General features: G+C 39.6%; 1 protein-coding gene across 4 annotated transcripts in view; it reads left to right on the plus strand.

Moving 5' to 3' along the window:
• Nucleotides 1-22777, plus strand: part of STK3 (serine/threonine kinase 3) — a 221666-nt gene that overhangs the window by 178717 nt on the left and 20172 nt on the right. The window contains exon 11 of one of the 4 annotated variants that reach the window (XM_059672132.1): nt 15106-15153. The exons of the other annotated variants lie outside the window; for them this stretch is intronic. Coding sequence (XP_059528115.1) covers nt 15106-15138 — 33 coding nt within the window. The 3' untranslated portion in view covers nt 15139-15153. Of the gene's footprint in view, nt 1-15105; nt 15154-22777 lie in introns of those variants that run through there. 4 annotated transcript variants of the gene reach the window in all.

Raw genomic sequence — 22777 nt, forward strand, 5'->3', positions numbered from 1 at the left:
TTAATGGCAGCAAAAGAAAATGGCTTCCATTGTCCCTAGCAATCCTTCTTCATTACAGGAGTTCATTCCTTATTAGAATAATGAGTTATCAATATATCTCTTTCATTTTGCCAGTTGTCCTCTGATTTTGTTATATTTATTTGTAACCTGATCACAAATATATACAGGATTTATTTTAAAGCCTACCACTTTTCTTTTTTTAAACCTTTCTTTGTATTTATTCTAGGTTACCATTTAACAAAATATCTTGATATTGGACCCTTTAAAATTTCAAAGTAGAGAACATTTTTATTAATAAGAAGTGATTTGAATAAAGGTCGATGAGCAGTAGATATATTTCAAATAAAATCTTAACAAGTGTTAGAAAAATATTAGATAAATTTCCAAATACATTTTTATCATTAACTTCTGAGTAGAAAAATAGAAATTTTGATAGAATATGCAACATTAATTTTAATAGGTAGATATATTATTTAATGTTGATAAACTTTAGGTTTACTACAATCTTGTTAAAAGGCTATTCGCTAATCACAGTAATTCTCATTCTTTTATTTCCCAGTATGTACTTAAATTTATGATCAATTTAAAGTTTGAAAATCTTAATCTATGATAAACTCTAGGCTTAGGTTTATGAAATTGTTTATTTTATACCCTTGTTGCTAAAAGAGCTGTTTAATTACTAGGTGAAACTCTTTCAAATGAAAATTTAAAATATGTTGAAGTAATTTGCCTTAATAAAATAATTCCATTGATAATTTTTTCATTAAATTCACCAGCTTACTAATAATCTGCATGGTAGTCATCTAAATGAACACAGGGTTCACAGAGTAGCTTAGATAAAACAGCCTAAATATTTTAAATGCTATGAATTTGATTTTTGAATGAAAATACATTTTATATACACATACCCCTATCCTTGATTTGAAATTATAAGCCTAAAATACATATGTTATTACAAAAGGTTTAAAAGTAGAATAAAATTTATATTGATGTGCCAACCTTAAGAGTGCTTAGGAAAACCTTAGAACATAGCCTAAGAAATTGCTATTGAATCCTGTCTAAACATATTTTGCCCATTAAACAAACTTAAAGTCGAAGGTAGGTGATTAGAAGACGTGATTGGGCAAATTTGGGATGGGTTTTGGAAAGCTTTTTATTTTTTTTACATCAATTTCCCTGAGCTTTTGTTTACTCATTTTATAAAGCATGTAAGAATACATCATTAGTTTTTTACTTGAACTTTCCTAATTCTTTTGCATTTTAGAAGAGATTAAGACCATATGGTTAAAATATTTGTTGGAATGCATTTTACAATATGTGTACCAATAATTTTGCTTACTTTAATTTCTGTCAAATTGTGATAGTAATTCTTAGTTTTAAGAATTTTATTTTAAATTCTTTTTCTCATTATATTTTTCCTAAATTATCTTGTTTTTAATTAATCTAATACATAATCAGCCACAACTATTTTTTAAATTTTATAACAACTTTTTTGAGCTTTATTTCACATACTGTACAATTGATCCATTTAAAGTGTACAATTCAGTGGTTTTTATAATGTATACGCAGTTATGTAGCTATCACCACAATCTATTTTAGGATATTTTCATCATCCACAAAAGAAACCTGAACCCATTAGCAGTCACTCCTTATTTCCCCCCAAAACGCTCTCCCTCCAGACCTAGGTAACCATTAGTCTACTTCCTGTCTCTATGGATTTGCATATCTTCCCATTTCATGTTAATGGAATCACACAAATATGAGCCACTACTGTTTCTTCCACCTTTCTACTAGATAGGTGGTTACAATAGCAGGATGCCTAGAGTATCTTCTGACTTAGTGTTTTGTGAACTATAAGTATAATAACAGATAATAAAGCATTTAAGCATTGTTAAATACTTAAATTTCTAAATTGTTCTTGTATTTCTTAAAGCAGCATAGATATAACTAGAATTCTGAAATAAAATGTTTTTAAGTGGGCTTTTCAGGAACTTACCTACTGTGGCAGTGAAATTGATTTTCTGTATATTGGAAATCAGTTGTACTACATAGGTGGTTATGCCCCAAGAGCTTAGTCCATTCCACATAGGAGCCCCGACTTCCACACTGTTGTTTTTCCTGGGTCTGGCTCAGGATGAGAACTTCCTCACAATGTTCCCTTTACACCTACCTTGCACCGGAACCTCCCTGGTCTCTTTATAGCCTGTTTCAGGTGACCACACTACGTTGGCATTCCTGGACAGTTCTAATGTCACATATTCCATTCCAGTGTCAAATCATGTTATGATTTTTTTATGTAAAAATTTTAATAACTGTATATGTTGTTGGAAAATTTGGCTCCACCCATATTGGCCTAGTTAAACTTAATTCAGAGATAATAAACTTAGCGAGTTTACCCAAGGAGTGTTTTGCAGTTTCCCGGTATAAGTTTTTCACAACTTTTGTTAAATTTATTTCTAAATACATTATTCTTTTTGATGCTATTGTTATGGAATTATTTTTCTTAATTTCATTTTTGGTTTGCTTATTGCTACAGTATAGAAACACAATTGATTTTTGTGTATTGATCTTGTATCCTGCAACCTTTGGAAGTCATTCATTAGTTCTAGTAGTTTTTTGATGGATTCCTTAGGATTTTCTACATACAAGATCATGTCCACAAACTGAGACAGTTTTACAATATTGCATTTAAATACATTAACTCAACAGGCATGTATTGAGGACTTGGCTCTGTGTCAGGAGCTGTGCTCCATGTTGGGAGCTTAGAGAGAAAAGGCATGAAGTCTGCTTTCAGGAAGTTTTGCAATCTAGTTAGGGGACAGATCTTTAAACCAATAACCACAATTCAGCATCATAAACACTGATTGAGAGATGTATAAGGTGCTGTGGTAGCACAGAGGAGAAGGGCTGCTACACTGGGGCAGCTAGGAAACATTCCACACAGGAGTTTGTACAGAGTTCTGGACTGCTTTCTAAATAAGTAGCCATGGTTATGATAACTTGTCATTTCAAGGCCACAGTGGTCTTGGATATTTAAAAATTATTGTGTAGTTCTTTAGCTTTAAGATTTTTAGGTCTATCAAAATTTAAGCAGATTTGCATTAATAACAAGACAACACATCGAGGTTTCAAAGTATATACAGATGTTTTGATTTTGTAGTAAATCTGTTGCTATAAAAGCATATGATCACATTTGGAAAATTGCTTTTGCATGTCTTGGCAGTTTGTTGAGAACTGAAAACTTTAAAAACTAACTGGTGTTTTGATAGATTAAGTTCAAGGCCACCTTTTGTTTAAATGATGTTTTGTTTTCTGTAATTAGACCATGCTAGGTGAATTAAGTATGTAATTAAAAACAGAAGTTTTGGCTAATTCAGAGTAAATGAGTACAAAATACAAGGTCATTATCCATCTCCAGTGAGACTCCAGATGAACAGTGCACATGGAACTATTTATAAAACATTTTGCATGGTCAGAGCTCCTCTAGGTTGCTGTCTATGGCTTTTAAATTAAAGTGTTCACAGACTCAAAAAAAATGTACCTGTGCTCATCTAAATGGAAAACTAAAAAAGATTAGAATCTAATCTTCTATCCCAAATAAAAAGGTGAACTATTCTCCTCTTGCTCCAAAAGTGAACATTTAATATGATGCGTGGCATTCTGAGTTCATGATTAAAACTCTGATAACTTTTGAGAGCTCCGAGTCTGAGTTGTTTTCATTTTTGCACACCCTGAAGATGTGCAAGTAAAACATCTCTGGTTTAATGTTTCCTCAGGGCTTAGTCACAGAGGGTGCCACGGGATGGGAAATCTGGGAAGAGTTTTAGTTGGAATAGTTTTTCTTTTTTATGGTTCAGGAATGTGACGTTTTTAGAAAACAGGTGTTTCATTTAGTGGTTTGATTTATGGAGAAAATTAGAATTGGTTACTGGAAGCACTGAGCTTAAGCTTCTCTTGAAAATCCTTTTACAATTTGGCTCCTGGTGGCTCTCCAGCTTCCTTCTCACAGTCCTCCCTCTTCTAGCATCACCACTCCTGTTGTGCCTGTTGTATTCAACACTGTATCCTTGCAGGAAGGGTGGTTTAGGCTAATAATCGCTGCTCAACTAATATTTGTTCAGTGAAATATTTGCTGGGTAAATGCTACAGATCTATAATTTAAATTAGATTTAAATTGAAAGCAATGCATGTATTAAAATCTAATCTCTGCTAGACACTTTACTAGGCAATGGTAAAACAATAATAATAAGTGGTCTCTTATTCTTTAATCCCAAATAGTTTAAACTTAATTAAGACCTTTATTTCTGGGCATATGTTGTTATAAAATATTTAAGTTACAGAATAGTGCAATAATATCCTATTGATCTGGGATACAAGACCTATTTTTAATTTCCTAATCTAAGCCAGTTAGGTAGTTGGGATGCCCATGTGAACAATTATGATGCAGTAAGGCCATTGTGCAATGGAAGGCTCTTCAAAACTGCAATTGAGAATGTGCAAAGAACACCAAAGTCTACCCATTAAAAGGGGATGCTGTTTAAAAGTTAGCATTTAAACAGATACCTAAAAATGGGTAAGAATGTAGCAGGCAGACAAATGAGAAAATAGTGTTACATATAGCACAGACAGAAGAATTGGGCACAGGATTATATGTTGTTGGAGCGTAAAGTTGAGTGGGAAGTATTGGGAATGGGAAGGAGAGTGGGCAGGTACACTTACGCGCACAAAGATTTGAGAGTTTAGCTTGATAACAGAGCCATTCAAATTACAATCAACTGATCTGTTGAAACTAGACTGCAAGGGATTGATATTAGAGGTAGAAAAATCACTAAGGGACTGTCGAGGTATGGCATAATCCAAACGAGAAATGAATGAAAGCACTGGAATGAATGGAAAGGGGCAGTTTGAGAGAATCTCTAGTCCTTCATGATTAGATCTGGGAGGAGAAGGAGGGATCTCAGATGATTCCCAAATGTTTAAATTGAGCACCTAGGTAAGTGATGGTTACATTCGCTAAGGAATAGTGACTTTTTAAGGGGGACTTAGCACTGGATCTACAACCATTCAGAAAGACAATGTTTTTTTTTTTAGACACAGCCAGAATGGGAGTTCCACAGAAATATCTTTCGGGATTAGAGATTTGGAATCATGGGTCATTTTTGAATTGGTGTAATGGAAGTCATGAATATAGAGGGAAAGTAATCACAGACAGACTGAGATCTGTCCCTGTGGAGCATCAACGGAAGGAGGAATGTGATGTCTTAGATATTGAAGATGGAAAGCTTTTCAAGAAAGAGGGGAATGTATAAAAAGCTTCAGCAAGATTAAATCCTGAGAGCTGAAAACTGGAGATTGTGTTTGACATTTAGAAGGTCAGTGTAGCCCATGTGTTGTGCTCAGTGGTTGAGTGCTGACCCAAAAACCAAGAGATCTCAGTTGATTCTTGGTCAGGGCACATGCCCAGTTTGTGGGCTTGATCACCAGTAGGAGGCAGCCAATCAAAGATGTTTCTATCTCTCTATCCCTCTCCCTTCCCCTCTCTCTAAAAATCAATAGAACCATATTAAAAAGAAGAAGGTCAGTGTTGCCTTTAAGTGAAACAGCCTTAGTGAGATGGTGAGGCCCTAGAGCTAGACTGCTTCAGGGTTAGGAGTGAATCGAGGGAAAGACGTAGACTTCCTCTAGGAGTGGCTTGTGAAAATCATAGACATATGATGATAAAGGGGAATATAAAGTTGAGGAAACTTTTTATTTTGGTTTAGTGTTAGATATGAAAAACTTGAGGATTTTTTTTTTCATGCTGATAAAAAGCACTAATGGCAGGAACTTGAAGACTGAGTAAAGGTAATCAGTGGGATGAAGTCTGTAAGGAAGGAGACCCTGTGGATAGGAAAACCAAGTCTGGATGGGAAGAAGTGTTATTCTGGGTCAACACAATTAGGGAATGAGGGTGGGTGCTGGCTTGGGGGTGGGGGAAGAAGTAGCAGTTAGAAATGCCACCTAATAATTACTCCCCTTTTCATTTATTAATCCTTCTGCCAAATATCTAGCAATTTCAAATTTAAGACCTGCCATTGTAGGTCTCCCTGAGTTCCCTACCCACCAAAAACAACACTATTTTTAGGATCCATTTATTTAACCACCACACTGAACATTGTTCTCTTTCTCAAAACTATTTCCTCTGTAAATTATTATTATTTTCAATCTTTTTGCACTTGGTTTTTAGGCCTTTCTCCAATTTCACACCTCTTTTAGATTAATTTAGTTCACTGTGTTCTCTCTCCCCTTCCAACTTACCAGAATTCAGTACAGTGCTAACAGACTCATGACAGCCAGAAAGACATAATTTACTTAAAACTCTATAAATCCTGCTTTTATAAAAAGATCCGTGGGGAATGAGTCAGAAATTGCAGTTTAATTTATTTTTGATAGAGGAAGATCTTTTATTTTGCTTGTTGTTTTCATTTTTACTTTTCTTTCTCATTCTGCTCAGCCTTTCCCACACGGTCCTCTAATTTTCAGTATTGGAGAATTTAGAATTATTTGTTTGCACTATTTAACAATTAAGCCTTTTGGAGAAGGAACTTTATAAAAATTCAGTAATAATAAATGGATATTGTGATTTCACCAAAGTCATGACTTAGTCTTTTAGAATATAATCTTTTTGTCTCTCCCACCCTTTTTATTATCGGTTCTATTTAAAAAACTTTTTATTTCAGGATGCACTTGAGTGCTATCTTTTATGTTTTGTTAAAGCTTATTAAGTGGAGGTCAGCTGAACCTTAATTTTGCTTGTATATTAAAAATAACCTTTAGCCCTGACCGGTTTGGCTCAGTGGATAGAGCGTCAGCCTGCGGACTGAAGGGTCCCAGGTTCGATTCCAGTCAAGGGCATGTACCTTGGTTGCGGGCACATCCCCATTAGGGGGTGTGCAGGAGGCAGCTGGTCGATGTTTCTCTCTCATTGATGTTTCTAACTCTCTATCCCTCTTCCTTCCTCTCTGTAAAAAATCAATAAAATATAAAAAAAAAACCACAAAAAAACCCGAAAAAACTTTTATCTAAAAGATGAGTAATTTAAGTAGCATCTATAATAGAAGCATCTATAATGAATGTTTTAAAGTTTTACATCGTCCCACCCCACCCCCAGTTGCTCTCTATCATTTAATAAAATTCCAATTAATATTTCATTTATTCTTATTCTTTTTGCTAAAACCGACAACATATATCTGAAGTTTTCTTAGAGGAATAAACCAAACAGACATTTGGTGGGGAAAAAACAATATAATGTGAATTACTTTTATGAGTGGCCATTAAAACATTACAGCCACAATAATCAAACAGTAATACTAATTTTAAAAAAGAAAAGAAAAAAATGGACTTTTAATTATTAGGAAAAGAGATATTTAATGATATCTGTTATTAAATGTGTTAGCTGAGTCATCTAGGTACACAGCTAAATGTATGGGAGAAATTCCATATGGATTAAAGGTTAACTGAAGTAAAAAAGTAATGGGGAAAACTTAGGTGAATATGTATACAATCTTGATATGGGGGAAGGCTTTTTAAATGTATAATAGTAAAGGCAGGAACTACTTTATTAAAGGGTTTGATTTTACTACATAAAGATTTCAAGCTTTTGCCCAACAACAAAATCAACTAAATTGAAAGACAAATACATTGGGAAGTATTTATAATATGGTATCCACACCCTTAATATAAAAAGAGCTCTTCCTAATTAATGATAAAAAAATTAATTCCTAATATTGGGCTGAAAAGGGGGGTAGCACATGTAAATTGAAACTTTCAAAAGAGCAACTTGGCCAAATGTTTCAAAAACTTTAGAATGTTTTTAACTCCTTTACCCACTTCTAGGAATGTCATCAAAGAAAGTAGATATATGCAAAAGATCATTTTAAGGGTATATTTAGAGCATTGTTTAAATAAAATTGCAAACAATTTATATGTCTAGAGACCCACTCCCTGAATCTCCCCACTCCCCATCCCTAGGGTGCTGCTCTCATCTTCATAATTGAAGGTGGCGGCATCTCCATCCCAGGAGCAGGATGGAGACAAGGAGGGAAGGGGCGTGCCCCAGCCATCTTTTGAGGAAGGTGCTCGGAAGTTGCCATATGGTACTGCCCAGTACTTAATGTCATGGCTATCCCTCGCTGCAAGAGACACTGGGAAATATCTTTTTTCTGAATGGCCACTACCTACTTCTCTTTTGCATTTGCATCTGTCATTTCTTAGTTTAACCCTTATTTGGAGGGCACCGACTCATTCTGTCTCTACTTCCACACTGTGTATCCAATCTGTACATCACGTAGGTGAGTTTTGACTCTTTTCTCATACCCGGGAGCTGCATATCTACCTTAGTGTCAGTCATTAAATTCCCTGTCAGAGTGTTATTCTTGAGACATGATGCGTTTTTCCTACCCAAATATGGGAAATTAGTTGCAGTGCCTAGCAGATGAGGTTATTGCTACTAAACATTACCAGCTGGTTTGTAACATTTGGGAATAGGAAAAGAATCAACTCTAATTCTTCTGTCTTCCTTTCCATTCCCTCCCACCCAACCCAAGAACTAGGGAACTTTGTACTGCGTTGTTTAGGAAAACTTCAGAACATGGAAGGGCCATTTTTTATTTAAAGAAGCATGTTTGCGCCATATATGATAGGCAAATATTTTTTCAATATTTTATCTCCATAAAACTGCTACACGTAGGTCATCTGGTGAAGCCATGGCAATTATCTAGCTTGTCTTTAATATTTCACAGCGGTCACCCATTAATTGGTCTGGGCCAGAGGAGAGAAAGAAGGGTGAGGGGACTCTCATCTTTTTCAGTTTTATAACATTTCCCTAAAATGATTCAGTGCTAGCTTACCTGTCCACAGAGAACCTCTAGTATTTCAACAGTTATGCCAAAAGCTGTACCAATTCTCCATGGCAGTGGCGCCAGGCGGCTGGGGGAAGGGAGAATGTCCCCGGCCGGCAGCCGCTAGGGACTCTACCAGTGCCCGGCACTGGGTCTCATACTGGTGTAACTATAGATAAGCATTATGGGCCGTTTGAGCCCGGGGATGTTTTCTAAGCATGGTTGTTTTGGACAGGACCAAATGTCTGCTAATGGCCTAGTTCCAGTGCCTGTCCCCCAAGCATGGTGATGTGCTGAATCCCGAATAATAGGGCGGAGACATGAGCATTGTCTTCAGATACGTGAATATCGGTCATATGGCCACAGGATTTTCCCCCCATAGCTCCCCTCCACCCAGTTCCCACCCCACCCTCTTCCCTCACTCCCCATCCACTGTCCTCATCCATAGGTGCACGATTTTTGTCGAGTCTCTTCCCGCATCCCCCACACCCCTTTCCCCCCCAAGAACAGTCAGTCCACTCCCTTTCTATGCCCCTGATTCTATTATAATCGCCAGTTTATTCTGTTCATCAGATTATTTACTTACTTGATTTTTAGATTCACTTGTTGATAGATGTGTATTTGTTGTTCATAATTTGTATTTTTACCTTTTTCTTCTTCTTCCTCTTCCTCTTCTTAAAGGATACCTTTCAACATTTCATATAATACTGGTTTGGTGGTGATGAACTCCTTTAGCTTTTCCTTATCTGTGAAGCTCTTGAAGGCAAATTTTAACTAAATGTTAGAGGAGGCATTTTACAGCAAATAAGACTAGTCATAAATGGAATGGGATGCATTTTGAAATAGTAATTGGCCATCACAAATATTCAGATGGAGGGTTTTGACGGAGACGGAGTAAAATAGTAGAAAGTGCCGGACTTGCAGGTTGCAGATATCAATTCTAATTTTTCCTCTGCACATTGTGCTTGAATTTGCTATTCGAGTCTCTGGTCTTTCCTCTCCTGATGCATTAAGTGAAGGAGGTGAACTAAGCCACCTCAAGTTCTCTTGCCTTTTAGGTGATGTGTGGTATGTGCTCATTAAGTGTTTGTCAAATGAATATCATACATAACACATTCCCCCTGTGTTAATGCCAATGCCACATCCTTAATCTTCCCAGCTCAAAGTAATCTTCCCCTGCTGTATGCTGTGTAGTGTTTTATCTGTATCTCTCGCTGAATTTAACACTTTCTACTTTATAGTGAACTTACTTATAAGACTTTTGGTGGCACGATCGGTATCAAATTCATTCTTGGATCCCCCACTGGACTTTACACAGAGTATTCAATAAACATTTGTTGAATAAATCAGTTAGAAAACATTACCTGATATATGAAAAAATTGAGGGCAACGTCTTTGCAAACATGTGTTCTCTTTCTTTAGAAAGGTTATTTTGACTCTTAGCAGCAGACAAATCCCTGCAAACAGTCTAAACAAAAGTGTATTATATGTGTTGCTTGAAGTTAAATTAAAACTTGTTTAGACAGGGCATGACACTGGCAGTAGCCACCTCCGCGCAGCTTCACCGGGAAAAATCCGAACTGCCACCTGGAACTCGTTATATTCTTTCATTTGCATGTTGCTGCCTTTACATTGTATCACTGGGAATCTAAATAGTATCTGGCTTTCTTTCAGATATTGTTTCCTGAAAAGGTATTTGCCTAAAATTCATTCATATTCCTCTAATCTTTCTTCCTTTCTCCTTCCTCCCTTGACCCCACTTTCTTTCTACCACTTTCTCTTGACTTTCCTTTCACCCTCTAAAATTCACATGATGCACCGTGTCCTAGGAGTTTATTTATAATGTAATGTATATGGTAAAGTGGAGAACCTGGTAATTCAAGGTGAAAAGAAAACACCCCAAAGTTATAAGTAGCCCGATTCAGATATCACCTCTATGAAAACTTCCTGGAATCCCTTCACCATTTTGACACAATCTTTAATGCCTTTACTAGTACAATGTCTGTCTTTATATTCCTGTGTTTGATCTTACTTCTAGTACAGTACATTATTGTAGTTTTAGTTGTTTATATAATCTGTTTCCCCAGCCAGATAAGGCTACATTTTATTCTTCTTTATACTGTTATATATTGTTGGATAAATAAGTGTATGGATATGATTTAGCCACTCAACTTCCTGTGTTTCTCCTGTAGTTTTTTCCACACAGGCAGATGCATTATTCCTGCTTTCTAGTTGAACAACCTGTGGCTTATAGGAGTTAAACTTGCTGGTTCCAGAAAACAAGCAGGTGGAGGAGCCAGAATTCAAATCCCAGGCCTTTGGGCTCCCAAGTTCTTCACCTATTTCATTCTGCCTCCAAAATGTGCCTTCCAGTTTCCACTGCTGCAGCCCTTCATCAACTCTGATCAGTTCTTTATTTCCTCCCTCTTAGAGCTTTCTTATAGTACCCTTTTCTGTCTTCTCACCTCTTCTTCTCATTCCACCGCGTGCATCATTATCTGATCATATCATTTCCTTTTAGAAATCTTTGATGGCTCCTCACTTCCTGTAGGATAAACACTGAACGTTTTGGTGTGTAATTCCTCCGCTTCATGATCTGCCTTATTTTCCACTCCTGCTTTCACTGTGCCCCCTAAACTCTAGCCTCATTCCTACCACTTCACTAGCGTCTACAAGTCCTTGGCAGCATCTAGCTTCTTTGTCGTGTGTCTTTCTGTGTTATTTTGAAGCACCCTTCATTCCTGTTGTGCTAGTTGAAGTTCCACCCAGCTTAACCCTATCCCTTCTATTAAACCTTGTCCAGTTTCCCTTGGGAATTTGCTGGGGTCCAACCCCAGCGGGTCCAGGGGTCCCCAAAGGCGTGGACGGAGTCGGCGAAGAAGGAATGACAAAGAGACAGCGTTCAGTTGATCAGCAACCTAGCCAGGATCTCTAGCCCGGATCTCCAGCCAAGTTCTGGTCTGGATCTCCAGAGAGGTTCTGCTTCGGATCTCCAGCGAGGTTCTGTAGCCATGTTCCCTCGCTAGGTTCTCCAGCCAGGTTCTGTCCAGGCTCTCCAGTCAGGTTCAGTGTCCAGGTTCCAGTCAGGTTCTCCTGCCAATCTCTGTAGTCAGGTTCAGTCCAGGATCCCTTGCCATGTTCTCCCGCTAGGCTCTGTCTCTAGGCTCCGAGGCCAGTCCCTCTCCAGGATCCTCCGGCATGCTCTCGCCAGCAAAGTTCTTCTGTCTCTAGGCTCCGTGTAGGTTCTGTCTTCTTGATTCTGTTCTAAGTTCTGAGTGTTTCTGTCTTGTTACAACTGTATTTATACCAGTTGATTCAATCCTATCAATCTCTATTACAAAGGTTAGGGCGTTTCTTATCTCCATTCCAGGGAGTAAAGATTATGTAGCTTAAGCATGATTGTTTGTAGTGATTAACTACCCGCCTGGCACTTAGTTAAGGAGTTTCATCCCCTCCCTGACTTCAGGGAAAAATTCCTACGTGGGGAAACAACCTTTCTCGGAGAGGTGACCTTGGTTAAAACACAGCGCCAAGAAGGTGAGCAAACATATTAAGAACCGTATGCCATATATGCCAGGTCCCTTGAAACAGCAAGCATGGACCGGCTCCCGGCAGGAATTAATCTCTTTCTCTATGTGCCGATTTTGTATTATGTTTGTTTGTGACTATATATGTTCTTGTGATATTTTGGAGCCCTTTGAGAGTAAGAACTGTCTCCAGCTGACTGTTTTGTGTGTGTGTGTTTTAGCTTTGTACAATAATTTGATTATAAAACATACTTCACAACACTTTGGATAGCTAAGAAGATTCTGGCTTCTAGGACAACAATAATGGCTCTGTGTAAAATTCAAGCTGACTGGTTGAATGTGGGTTGTCTACTGGCCTGCTATTAAAGCATTGGATTTAGAAATAAAATTCTTCTACATAAATCAAATGACCAGGCTTGCTTTTGCCAAGAATACCAGAAAAGATTAGATTTATGTTATTCTGCAATATGTATGCTATATAGTATATAGTTTGTGTATCTGTGCATGTGTGTGTGTGTATATATATATATATATATATATATATATATATATATATATGCATTATATATATTCACATATGAAAAAGAGTATCCTAAATTTTTAAATCTTATATTTCCCATTATGTGAAGTATTTTTAGGTTAATTCTTATTAATTATACTAGTGAAAATCTAGTTCCAGTGTTATTTTCTTTGTATTTACTTTTTAAAAAAAGCAAACAATATAATATGGTGAAATAGTTCATTCACATGGAAGTACATACATTGGTATAAAAAGTTCATAATCTTGCATTTTTATATTCTAATTTGATGAGGACTGTTCACTCTTTGCCTAGCTAACTGTTTTCTACCCTCTGAGACTAGTCTTAAATGTACCTCCACTGAGAAAGTTCCCCTTCCCCCAAGCTATATCAGTAGCACTTGCAGTTGCTTTTTTGTTCCCCTCTGGCAATTGTCACGCCCAGCCTAGCACCATACCTAAAACCTAGTAGGCATTCAGTAAAGGTTTGTAGAATGAATAAGCAAATGAAAGAAGTTAGCAATTAAACGTGTGTGTATGTGTGTGTATCTGCCTTCATTAAAAGCAAAGTGGCAGGTTTGTATGTATAGATCCATAAGGCTGTTTATGATACATTGTCTTGTGAATAAAAACAAGTTATAGGACAGAAAAATGCTTCTATTTTTGTAAAAATGTTTGTGTGGGAGTGTATGTTGGGAGAAGGTGTGCAACAAATCAGTTTTCTGTGGTGGTGAGTTATATGGTTGGAATGGAATGGAAAGTCAGAAGTGGACTTTTAAAAAAAGATAAAATATATATGTGTGTGTGTGTGTTCAAATTTATTTTTAGGTAAAGAGGAAGAGAGAGAGAGAGAGAGAGAAACATTGATGTCAGATCAATCTGGTGCCTCCTGCACACCCCCTATTCGGGATGGATCCCACAACCCAGGCGTATGTCCTGACCTGGCATCAAACCAGTAACTTTCCCTGCACGGGACAACACCCAGCCAACTGAGCCACGCTGGCCCAGGCAGAAGTGGACTTTCACTAGTACATTTTTGTATTGGATTTTTTTTTTATAAATGTGCACTATTTTTGTAATTTTCAAGTCAACAATTAAAATATTTTATTGCTTCTGTTCAAGTGCTGATATTTTAGTGTCAAACTAAACTATTTTTAAAGACAAATTTTTGCATTTACCCCCCCAATTTCTGTAGAAAAAAAATTATTTTCTTTGTTTAAATGTTTCTTGGTCCTTTTGGAAAACTGTAGGACTTGAAATAAAGTGGACTATAATAAGTCTTTAAGCCATGATGGCACACGTATTGGGAAACTAAATCTCATTCAGTCTCTTAATGTTAAAGGTTAGGTCAGTAGAGTCAGTTTTTAAAAGATAGTAAGAAAAAAAAAGGTAGTAAGAAACTGACTAGTTTCGCTTAACAGAATCTTCATTTCTCTGGAGCATCTTACCCCCTGTTTTCAAACACATCCCTGGGTCCTCTTGGATGACTTAATTCCATGCCACTGAGCAGCTGGTCTTGATGATGGTAAACTATTTTCTAAGCCCAAGCCCAAATGAAAGTACCAATTAAAAATACCTAAGATAATTAACCTCACCCTTAATTAAATTGGTTATCTCACCCTTACTTCCTTATCTTTTTTAATGAACCTGATAAATGGTCTTTCTAAAACAAGGTTCGTTGAGGCTTCAGCGTCTTGGTTATTTTAGGGTTGTTCCTAAAATTTTTTCACATGGTCCAGCTGCCAGACAGATTGTACATAAGTTTCCTGCAGCATTTGGCAGGCCTATGTATGTACCGCCTTAAAAACAATTAGAATTTATTGATTTTGAAATTTGTGATTGCTTTCTAAAGTTTTCTTCCCTGATCTAAATTTACTTTGGAAAAAAAATCTCCACAACAGAACACATTGGCCTATTTTTGTGCCAAGACTTTCAGGGAAATATTTTATATGATTAATATTGTGTGGCTAATCTGCTGTAAAAAATCAATTTTATCCATTTTAACTCACGAGAGCATGACCATCCTGTGTGAACCATTTTAAGAGCCTATGACTTCAATAATCCAAATTTAAGTGTTTGTTACTATATGTGTTATATTAATCATGTCAATTAATATTGGGTCACACTTCTTTTTAAGAATTGAATTATGTTTCATCAGTGGATTCATATTTTTTCATTCCAGGGCACTACCCCAACCTTGCCTCGGGCAAGCTGAAGTTAGTAGACTCTGGACTTGGCTCAATGAATACATAGTGCATGGTACCAGGCCGTTTTAATAGGCCTGGATTCAGTTAGAACGCTTCCTCCCTATCTGTCTATCCCTTTAAAACCATTTGTCCTAAAAGATTTGTGTTCTGTCTCTTATTAATAGTCAGAAGAGAAATAACATTATAAAATCTGTATGATGCATTCCATCCAATTCAAACTTTTTAATAAAACATTGGACCATTTGTTACTTGGTGAGTACATTATTCTGAAGGCTTTCATGTAAACACTTTGGGGAATCAATAAATAGGCTTTGTAATTCCGTACAATACTCTATTATCCTTAGAGTTACAACACCTCACAAATAACATAACTTCCACCCTGGGAATAATTGACTCACCATGGAGATCTGGCTCCTTGTCTCATTAAATCTTCTGGAATTGCTGAGAGGTGGCTAGCAATTATTCTTCTGTTTGGCATCTGTGGAGACTTAGGCACCAAGCAGTTAGAGGTCATGCACAGAAGCTCTACGGGTGGGGGGTGCTGTTTGGATATTGGTCATTGAGTCCCTGCTGAGCAATGTTGAGACTTAGCTCCTGAGGACCATCTCAAAAGGGGATGCAGTGACCTAAATGCCAGAAAAGTGTCTTCACGAGCCATTAAAATGCATTGCTAATCCCTGCCCTCATTTCGAAATTTATACACACACACACACACACACACACACACGTATATACATATATTTCATTTCTATCCTATCTAATAAAAGAGAAACATGGTAATTGGCGTACGACCGATACCTTTTTCATTGGCTAATCAGCGAGATATGCAAATTAACTGTCAGCCAAGATGGCGGCCGGCAGCCAGGCAGCTTGAAACTAACACGAGGCTTGGTTGCTTCAGTGACGTAGGAAACCAACGTTCCCCGCCTGCTGCTGCCTCTGAGCGGGCAGTTTAAGAAACTCTGTAACAAATACGCCCAACTTCAGCCAGCAGATTCGCAACATTGTAAGCAAAGGCCAGAAACCTACTTTCAGCCGGAGGCCTAAGAGCTGGAGCCAAGCCTCAAGCTAAAGCTGGCCCAGAATTAAAAAAAAAAAAAAGGAAAAAAGGAGCGGTTGGGAGTTCAGTCACCCCCAGCCTGAAAACAGCCCTCAGCCCCTCATCTAGACTGTCCAGGCACCCCAGTGGGGACCCCCACCCTGATCCAGGACACCCTTCAGGGCAAACCAGCCGGCCCCACCCGTGCACCAGGCCTCTACCCTATATAGTAAAAGGGTAATATGCCTCCCAGAACCGGGATCAGCGTGACAGGGGGCAGCACCCAAACCCCCTGATCGCCCTGCGGCTCTGTGTGTGACAGGGGGCGGGGCCCCAACCTCCCTATCCACCCTGCTCTGTGCCTGATAGGGGGGAGCTCCCCCCCCCACGGGCCCTGCTCTGTGTGTGACGGGGTAGAGCCATAACCTCCCCATCAGCCCTGCCCTGAGTGTGAGAGTGGCAGCGCCCCAACCCCCTGATCCGCCCTGCTCTGTGGGTGATAGAGGGCAGCACACCAACCCCCTGATGGGCCCTGCTCTGTGCGTGACAGGGTACAGAGCCCCAACCCCCCTGATGGGCCCTGCTCTGTGTGTGACAGGGGGTTGCTCCACAACCTCCCCATCGACCCTGCCTTGAGTGTGACAGGGGGCGGCGCCCCAACTCCCCAATCGGCCCTGCTCTGAGCCCGACCAGGGGCTGCACCTAGGGATTGGGCCTGCCCTCTGCCACCCGGGAGCAGGCCTAAGCCAGCAGGTCGTTATCTCCCGAGGGGTCCCAGACTGCGAGAGGGCACAGGCCAGGCTGAGGGACCCCCCCTCCCCCCCCGAGTGCACAAATTTTTGTGCACCGGGCCTCTAGTCTTTATATAATTTCTTCACAGGATTCATAAAAGCAGCTGTCTCTTATTTGTCATTCTTATTTTAAATTTAATGAAGAACATTTTAAAAGAATTGTAAATTGTTTTTGAGAACATTTAGTTTTGACTTTAATTGCTCTTAAGATTCAAACTCTCTGATTTATTTTTATTGAGGGAGCAATAATGTTTTAAAAGTATGTAACTTGCCTGGCCAGTATGGTGCAGTGGTTGAGCATCAAACCATGAACCAAGAGGTCACTGGTTTGATGCCCCGTCAGGGCACATGTCCAGCTTATGGACTCAATCCCCAGTAGGGGGCATGCAGGAGGTAGCCAATCGATTTTTGTCTCTCATCTATGTTTCTGTCTCCCTTCCTCTCTCTCTAAAAATCAATTTTTAAAAACCATATTTTTTTAAAAAGTATATAACTGATCTGTAAGAATCCTATACTATTTTATCTTCAGGATTAGCATGTCAAAAATATGCCTGTTGGGTGTTTTCCTTTAAAGCTCTTTGGAAAGTTGAATGGTATAGATGAAGTGACATTAGTATATGTTTATGTTCATTTTGAAGTGTTGAGATGGGACAGGCAGGAAAAACCTTGACTTTGAATTTCTCATGACCTTTTAAGTAAATCTTTGATGCTAGTTCAAGGGAAGTGTGAGGAATGTGTGGAGCTAGCTTCAGTTGAATAAATATTACACTTCAGTGACTTTAACTTTTTTTAATGTGGAAGGACTGGGTGACAAGCACAGGAGAAACATGACTATCAAAACTTTATTCTATTATTTAAAAAATACCAAATGTATTCAGACCAGTAGTCCTTCCAGATGATGTTCCCTTCCTTACTCAAGCCGGCAAAGACAGGAAACGGAGACTCAGTAACTGATGATTGTACAACATTCACTCCCTATCCTTATGTATTTCCCTGCCTTTGAAGGAGGGGACAGGGGAGTTTAAGGAAGTTCTTTATGTATTTTCCACTCATAGTGGGTTATATTTGGCAACAACCAGTGGATCTCCTTATTGTTCTCTCTGCTGCCATTCGTGCCTGTCCTGTCTGAGCCAGGCTGTCCTGTCTGAGCCAGGCTGTCCTTTCTGAGCCAGGCTGGCTCGCTTTAGATGTAGCTCGGACTCTGTCTCTCTCCTGCTTAAAACACACCAGGGCCTTTCCAGCACAGAAGGAAGCCCGAGGTCTCACTGTGGTCTGCTGGTCCCATCCATGTTTTGGCACCCAGCCACCTCCTGCCACTCTTCTTGCTCACTGAGCTTCAGATCTACTGTCCTCCTTGTTCACTTTCAAGTGAAGTCAAGTTGACTCCTTCCCTGTGACTCTGCTTGGCTGACATTGTCGGGAATGCTCTTCTTCTCACATAAAATGGACTATATTAAGTCTTTAAGCCATGATGGCACACATATTGGGAAACTAAATCTCATTCAGTCTCCTAATGTTAAAGCTCAGGTCAGTAGAATCAGCTTTTAAAAGGTAGTAAGAAACACCCCCCCCCCCCCCATAAATTCTGGCATGTTTTTATCCAGGCGGATATTCCAGCAGTAGCTGTTGTATATCAAAATCATGTGAAGTTCATTTTCAAAATATATAGCTGGTACCCTGATACCTCCCTCCCAACCAGATTATAGCAGAATATGGAGGAAAGAGAGGGGAGAGTATCTATAATAATACAAGTATAATATGCTAATTAGACCAGATGTCCTTCTGGACGACCTTCCAGACGAAGCCGGGGCTGCAAGGGAAGCCCGGGTCCTGGGTGCTAGAGGGAAGCCAGTGCCGGCAGCCGGGGGAAGGAAGGTCTACTCTTGCACAAATTTCGTGCATCGGGCCTCTAGTTTTGAATAAAGCTCTTCCAGCTCATTGCCTTCCAACTTTTTTAATTCACTGTGGGAATTTTTTAAAAGTTTCAAAATAGTGCAATAAACACACATTTACCACCTCGCTTGAACAGATATTAACGTTTTGCCATATTTGCTTTAATTTTGTATATGGGTATATTTTCCCCCAGCCAATTGTGATGCAAGAGGAAATCTGAATCTTTCTCCCAAATGGAGAATCTCTGACTAGTAGGTGAGTCCTGTTTCTCTGGGTTTCACCATGCAGAAGGGGAGACAGTGGTGGGCATACTATAGTTGGATCTCTTTCTTGGTGTGTGTGCTGGTCAAGACTTTATAAAGCAGTGATTTCAACCTTTGTCATCTCATGGCACACAAACTAATTACTAAAATTCTGTGGCTCTCCAAAAACTTTTTTTTTTTTTGCCAATCTGACAAAAAAAAAAAAAGTAAAATTTTGATTCATTCACACTGGTTGGCTATTGTGAATGTTACTGTTACCCAGAACACTTAAATATTGTTCCACTCTCCTGGTCTCCACATTTTCTAAAGAGAAGTCAGTGATGCTAGAAATTGTTGTATACATGAGATATGGTGTGTCATTTTTCTCTACTTTTAAGCTTTTTTCTTTATTTTTGGCTTTCAGTAACTATAGGCGTAGATTTTTGTGATTAATGTTGTTTCAATCCTCTTCATAGTTCATGAGTTTTTTGAACCTGTAAATTTATGTTTTACCAAATTTAGTAATTATTCAGTTGTTTTTTTGTGGGTTTGTTGCGTTTTTTTGTTTGTCTTTGCCCCATTTTCTCATTCTCCACCTTCTGGAACTCCAAATAAAATATTCCCAGAAGAGTGCAGGGCGGGGGGGAGGGGGGGCGGTTGGGGGTTAATGGGGGGGATGAGGACACATTTGTAATACCTTAACTAATAATAAAAAAATTAAAAAAAATATTCCCAGAAGACATTTTAGCATTGTTCCAAAGTTCCCTGAAGCTCTGTCCATTTTCCCCCATCTTTTCTCTCTCTTCTTCAGACTGGATAATTTCTATTGATCTTTTCCAATAGAGCTTTAGACCTCTCTTCTGCTCTCTAGCATAGCCGGTAAAATTATGTTGTTGCCAGTAGAAATGGGGTCCTTCCATGAAGTCATAAAAAGCATTTCAGGGACCCACACACATATGGAAGGAGATGTAGTGGTGAGATTTATTGGAATAGAAATTAAAGACTGCCTCCAGATTGCCAGTGTCTCACCTCCATCCGTACTCTGTAAAAAGAAAAACAAAACAAACAAAACAACAACCCAGCCTTGGCTTCATCCAGCCCAGAAGAAAAGGCCAGGGTCCAGAAATTCTGTGCCACTGGTTCTTACCCAGTTCAGTGTCTGTCCCCGACCGGCTGGTGTAGCCTCTGTGCCCTGCTGTGCTGAGTAGCCATACCAAGTAGCCAGGCCCACATTTGGAGCCTGAGTTGGAGGCCCCACAGCTGCCAGGCCCACGTGGCTGTACCTATGGGTGAGCAAACACTTGTTAAACTTTGATTATATTACCTCAGGTTTGAGAAGGACCAGTTTCCCAGTCCTTCCAGGGTTTGTGCTGGGCTTCCCTAACCAATCCTTTCCTGGACCTTCCAGGCTCCTGTGTCTCTTATCCAATCCGATTCTTTCCCCGGGCTAGAGACCTTCCCCTTATGGTTGGCATCTTAGCTCCTGCTGCGCCTGCCTCAGCAGAAGGACCTCCCCCTTTATTTTACTGTCCCTGGGTAACTCCAGCTCATGACCATAACGTGGGTCCTGCCTGCTTTGGGGATGAGGTCCTGAGGGCGGAGGATGCCGCAGCCCCTGGGGAGCCTGTGAATGCTGCAGCTTCCTCGTGAAGCAGGCTTGCTGTCTGATTCAGTCCCTAGTTTATTGTGCTTCATGTCTGATTCCCTTGCTTCCCTCCTCTCTTAATACTAACTAGCTACCTACCTAACAATTTCAGATAGTTCTAATTTTTTTTATTTGGTTGGCCTGGCTGGTTAGTTCAGTCTGATAGAGCACCATCCCAATTCACGAGGGTTGCGGGTTCGATACCCAGTCAGGGCACATACAAGAATCAACCAATAAATGCATAAGTACATGGAAGGACAAATTGATGTTTCTCTCTTCTTCTCCTTCTCCCTCTTTCCCCCTTCCTCTCTCTAAAATAAAAAAAAAAAAAATTCATTTGGTTTTTGTTATATTCTGTTTCTCACCTGAGATTTCCCATTTTTTCATTCATTATGAGCTTATTTTCCCTCACCTTAGTGAGCATAATTATAGCTGCGTTAAAGTCCCGTCAGTTTCTATGTGTGGGTCATATAAAGTTGGTCTGTGTTGATTGTGTTTTCCTTTGAGAGAGGATCACATTTTCCTGATTCTTGATATGTCAAGCAGCCGTGGATTACATCCCAGATATTGTAAATGTTTATTGTGGAGGGGGAAATGTATTTTTGTTTACCCTTCAGAGACTTTAGTAGTTGGTTTTTGTATTTTGCCCACAGTTTAAGGCTGTTATCTGTGAAGAAGTTAGGCTGTTAAGAGCTTTCTCTGACATACTAAAAGCTGAACTCCTGATATGCCTTTTAATCCTTTTGCTGCCTCTCCAGTTTCCTACTCAACTACATGCCTACACTATCACACAGAAAGAAATTCCTTCAACTCTTCACCCAAGTGGATTCTATCAGAGCTGCCAGGAGTAAAACAGTGACTGATGAAGATGAAATTTGTCATCCTCATAACTCCAACCCCTTTTCTGCATTCTCCCCGTTGCTATCCTGACATGCTCTTTTTTGTCACCAGAGATGAAAGGAGTTAGATGCATTTAGCAGCCAGTACCATTGCCACCTCATCAAGAGCATAGGGGAGAGGAAAATCCCAGAACCAGATGATGACAGAAGCTAGGAAATGTAACGGATAAGAGCAGAGCGAGGAGAGCTCTGCTGTGGAGGCGGCACAGATGTGAGCATATGTGTGAGCTGAAAGGGAACGAATTTAAAGAGGGGGGGGGGGGAGCGGGCAGGAGGCAAGAGCAGCTGTGCCAACCTTTGTGCTTGGCCTTTAGCGTCTCATGTCACCTTCAGAACAACCCTGGGAAATGAGCTATAACATTTCCATTTTACTTGAGAAGCTCAGAAACTGAAAGAACTGAGATGGTTTTCTCCAAGTCACACACTTAATAACCAGGCAGAAGATAAACTGTTCCTTTGTTTGAGTCAGCTAAAGCCCCTGTGGGAACGTTGGGGAGCACTAAGCGTCTTTCTAGGTTCTGCAGTGAGAACCCCAGGCATCTGGCCTGGAAAAGTGGGCTGTGGCCCTTCCCTGGTTCAGTCCTTGACTCTGTGACTCTGCTCAGAAGCAAGCTTGGTCTGCCTTAAGCTTAGGGTAGCTATGGGAGGCCTTCTCCACCTCTCAGCTCCCCATCCCTTCCCCACCCCCACACTCCCGTGCTTCCTGCTGGCTTTATAAGAGCCTCAAGGAAAAGTCTGAGGCTCTTCAGAAGACACAGGGACCACTTTGTCAGTGGGAGGCAGGGGTTGGAATTCTTCCTTATGACTTTCTCACTTCCTCTGACCACTAGTGCCCTTGTCCTTATGCTCACTCTTGACTTTCTATTACATTGAGTAACATTCAGAGAGAGTAAGCATGTTACCTACCAAAAGCCACTAGCTTCTTGCATACATAGCTCAAGGGTCTGAATTCAGATCCTTTTCTCTCCTTAATTTTCTTCTTACATCTCTCTATACCCTCCGAGTAGACCATTGATTCTCAGCAAGAGATGATTTTGCCCTCCAGGGCCCATTTGGTAAAGTCGGGGCACATTTTTGGTTCTCACAACTGGTGTGAGAACCAGTGTCTAGTGAGTAGGAGTCAGGGTTGCTGTTAAAT

The sequence above is a fragment of the Myotis daubentonii genome, chromosome 17 (genome assembly GCF_963259705.1).
Source record: "Myotis daubentonii chromosome 17, mMyoDau2.1, whole genome shotgun sequence".
NCBI classification, from domain to species: Eukaryota; Metazoa; Chordata; class Mammalia; order Chiroptera; family Vespertilionidae; genus Myotis; species Myotis daubentonii.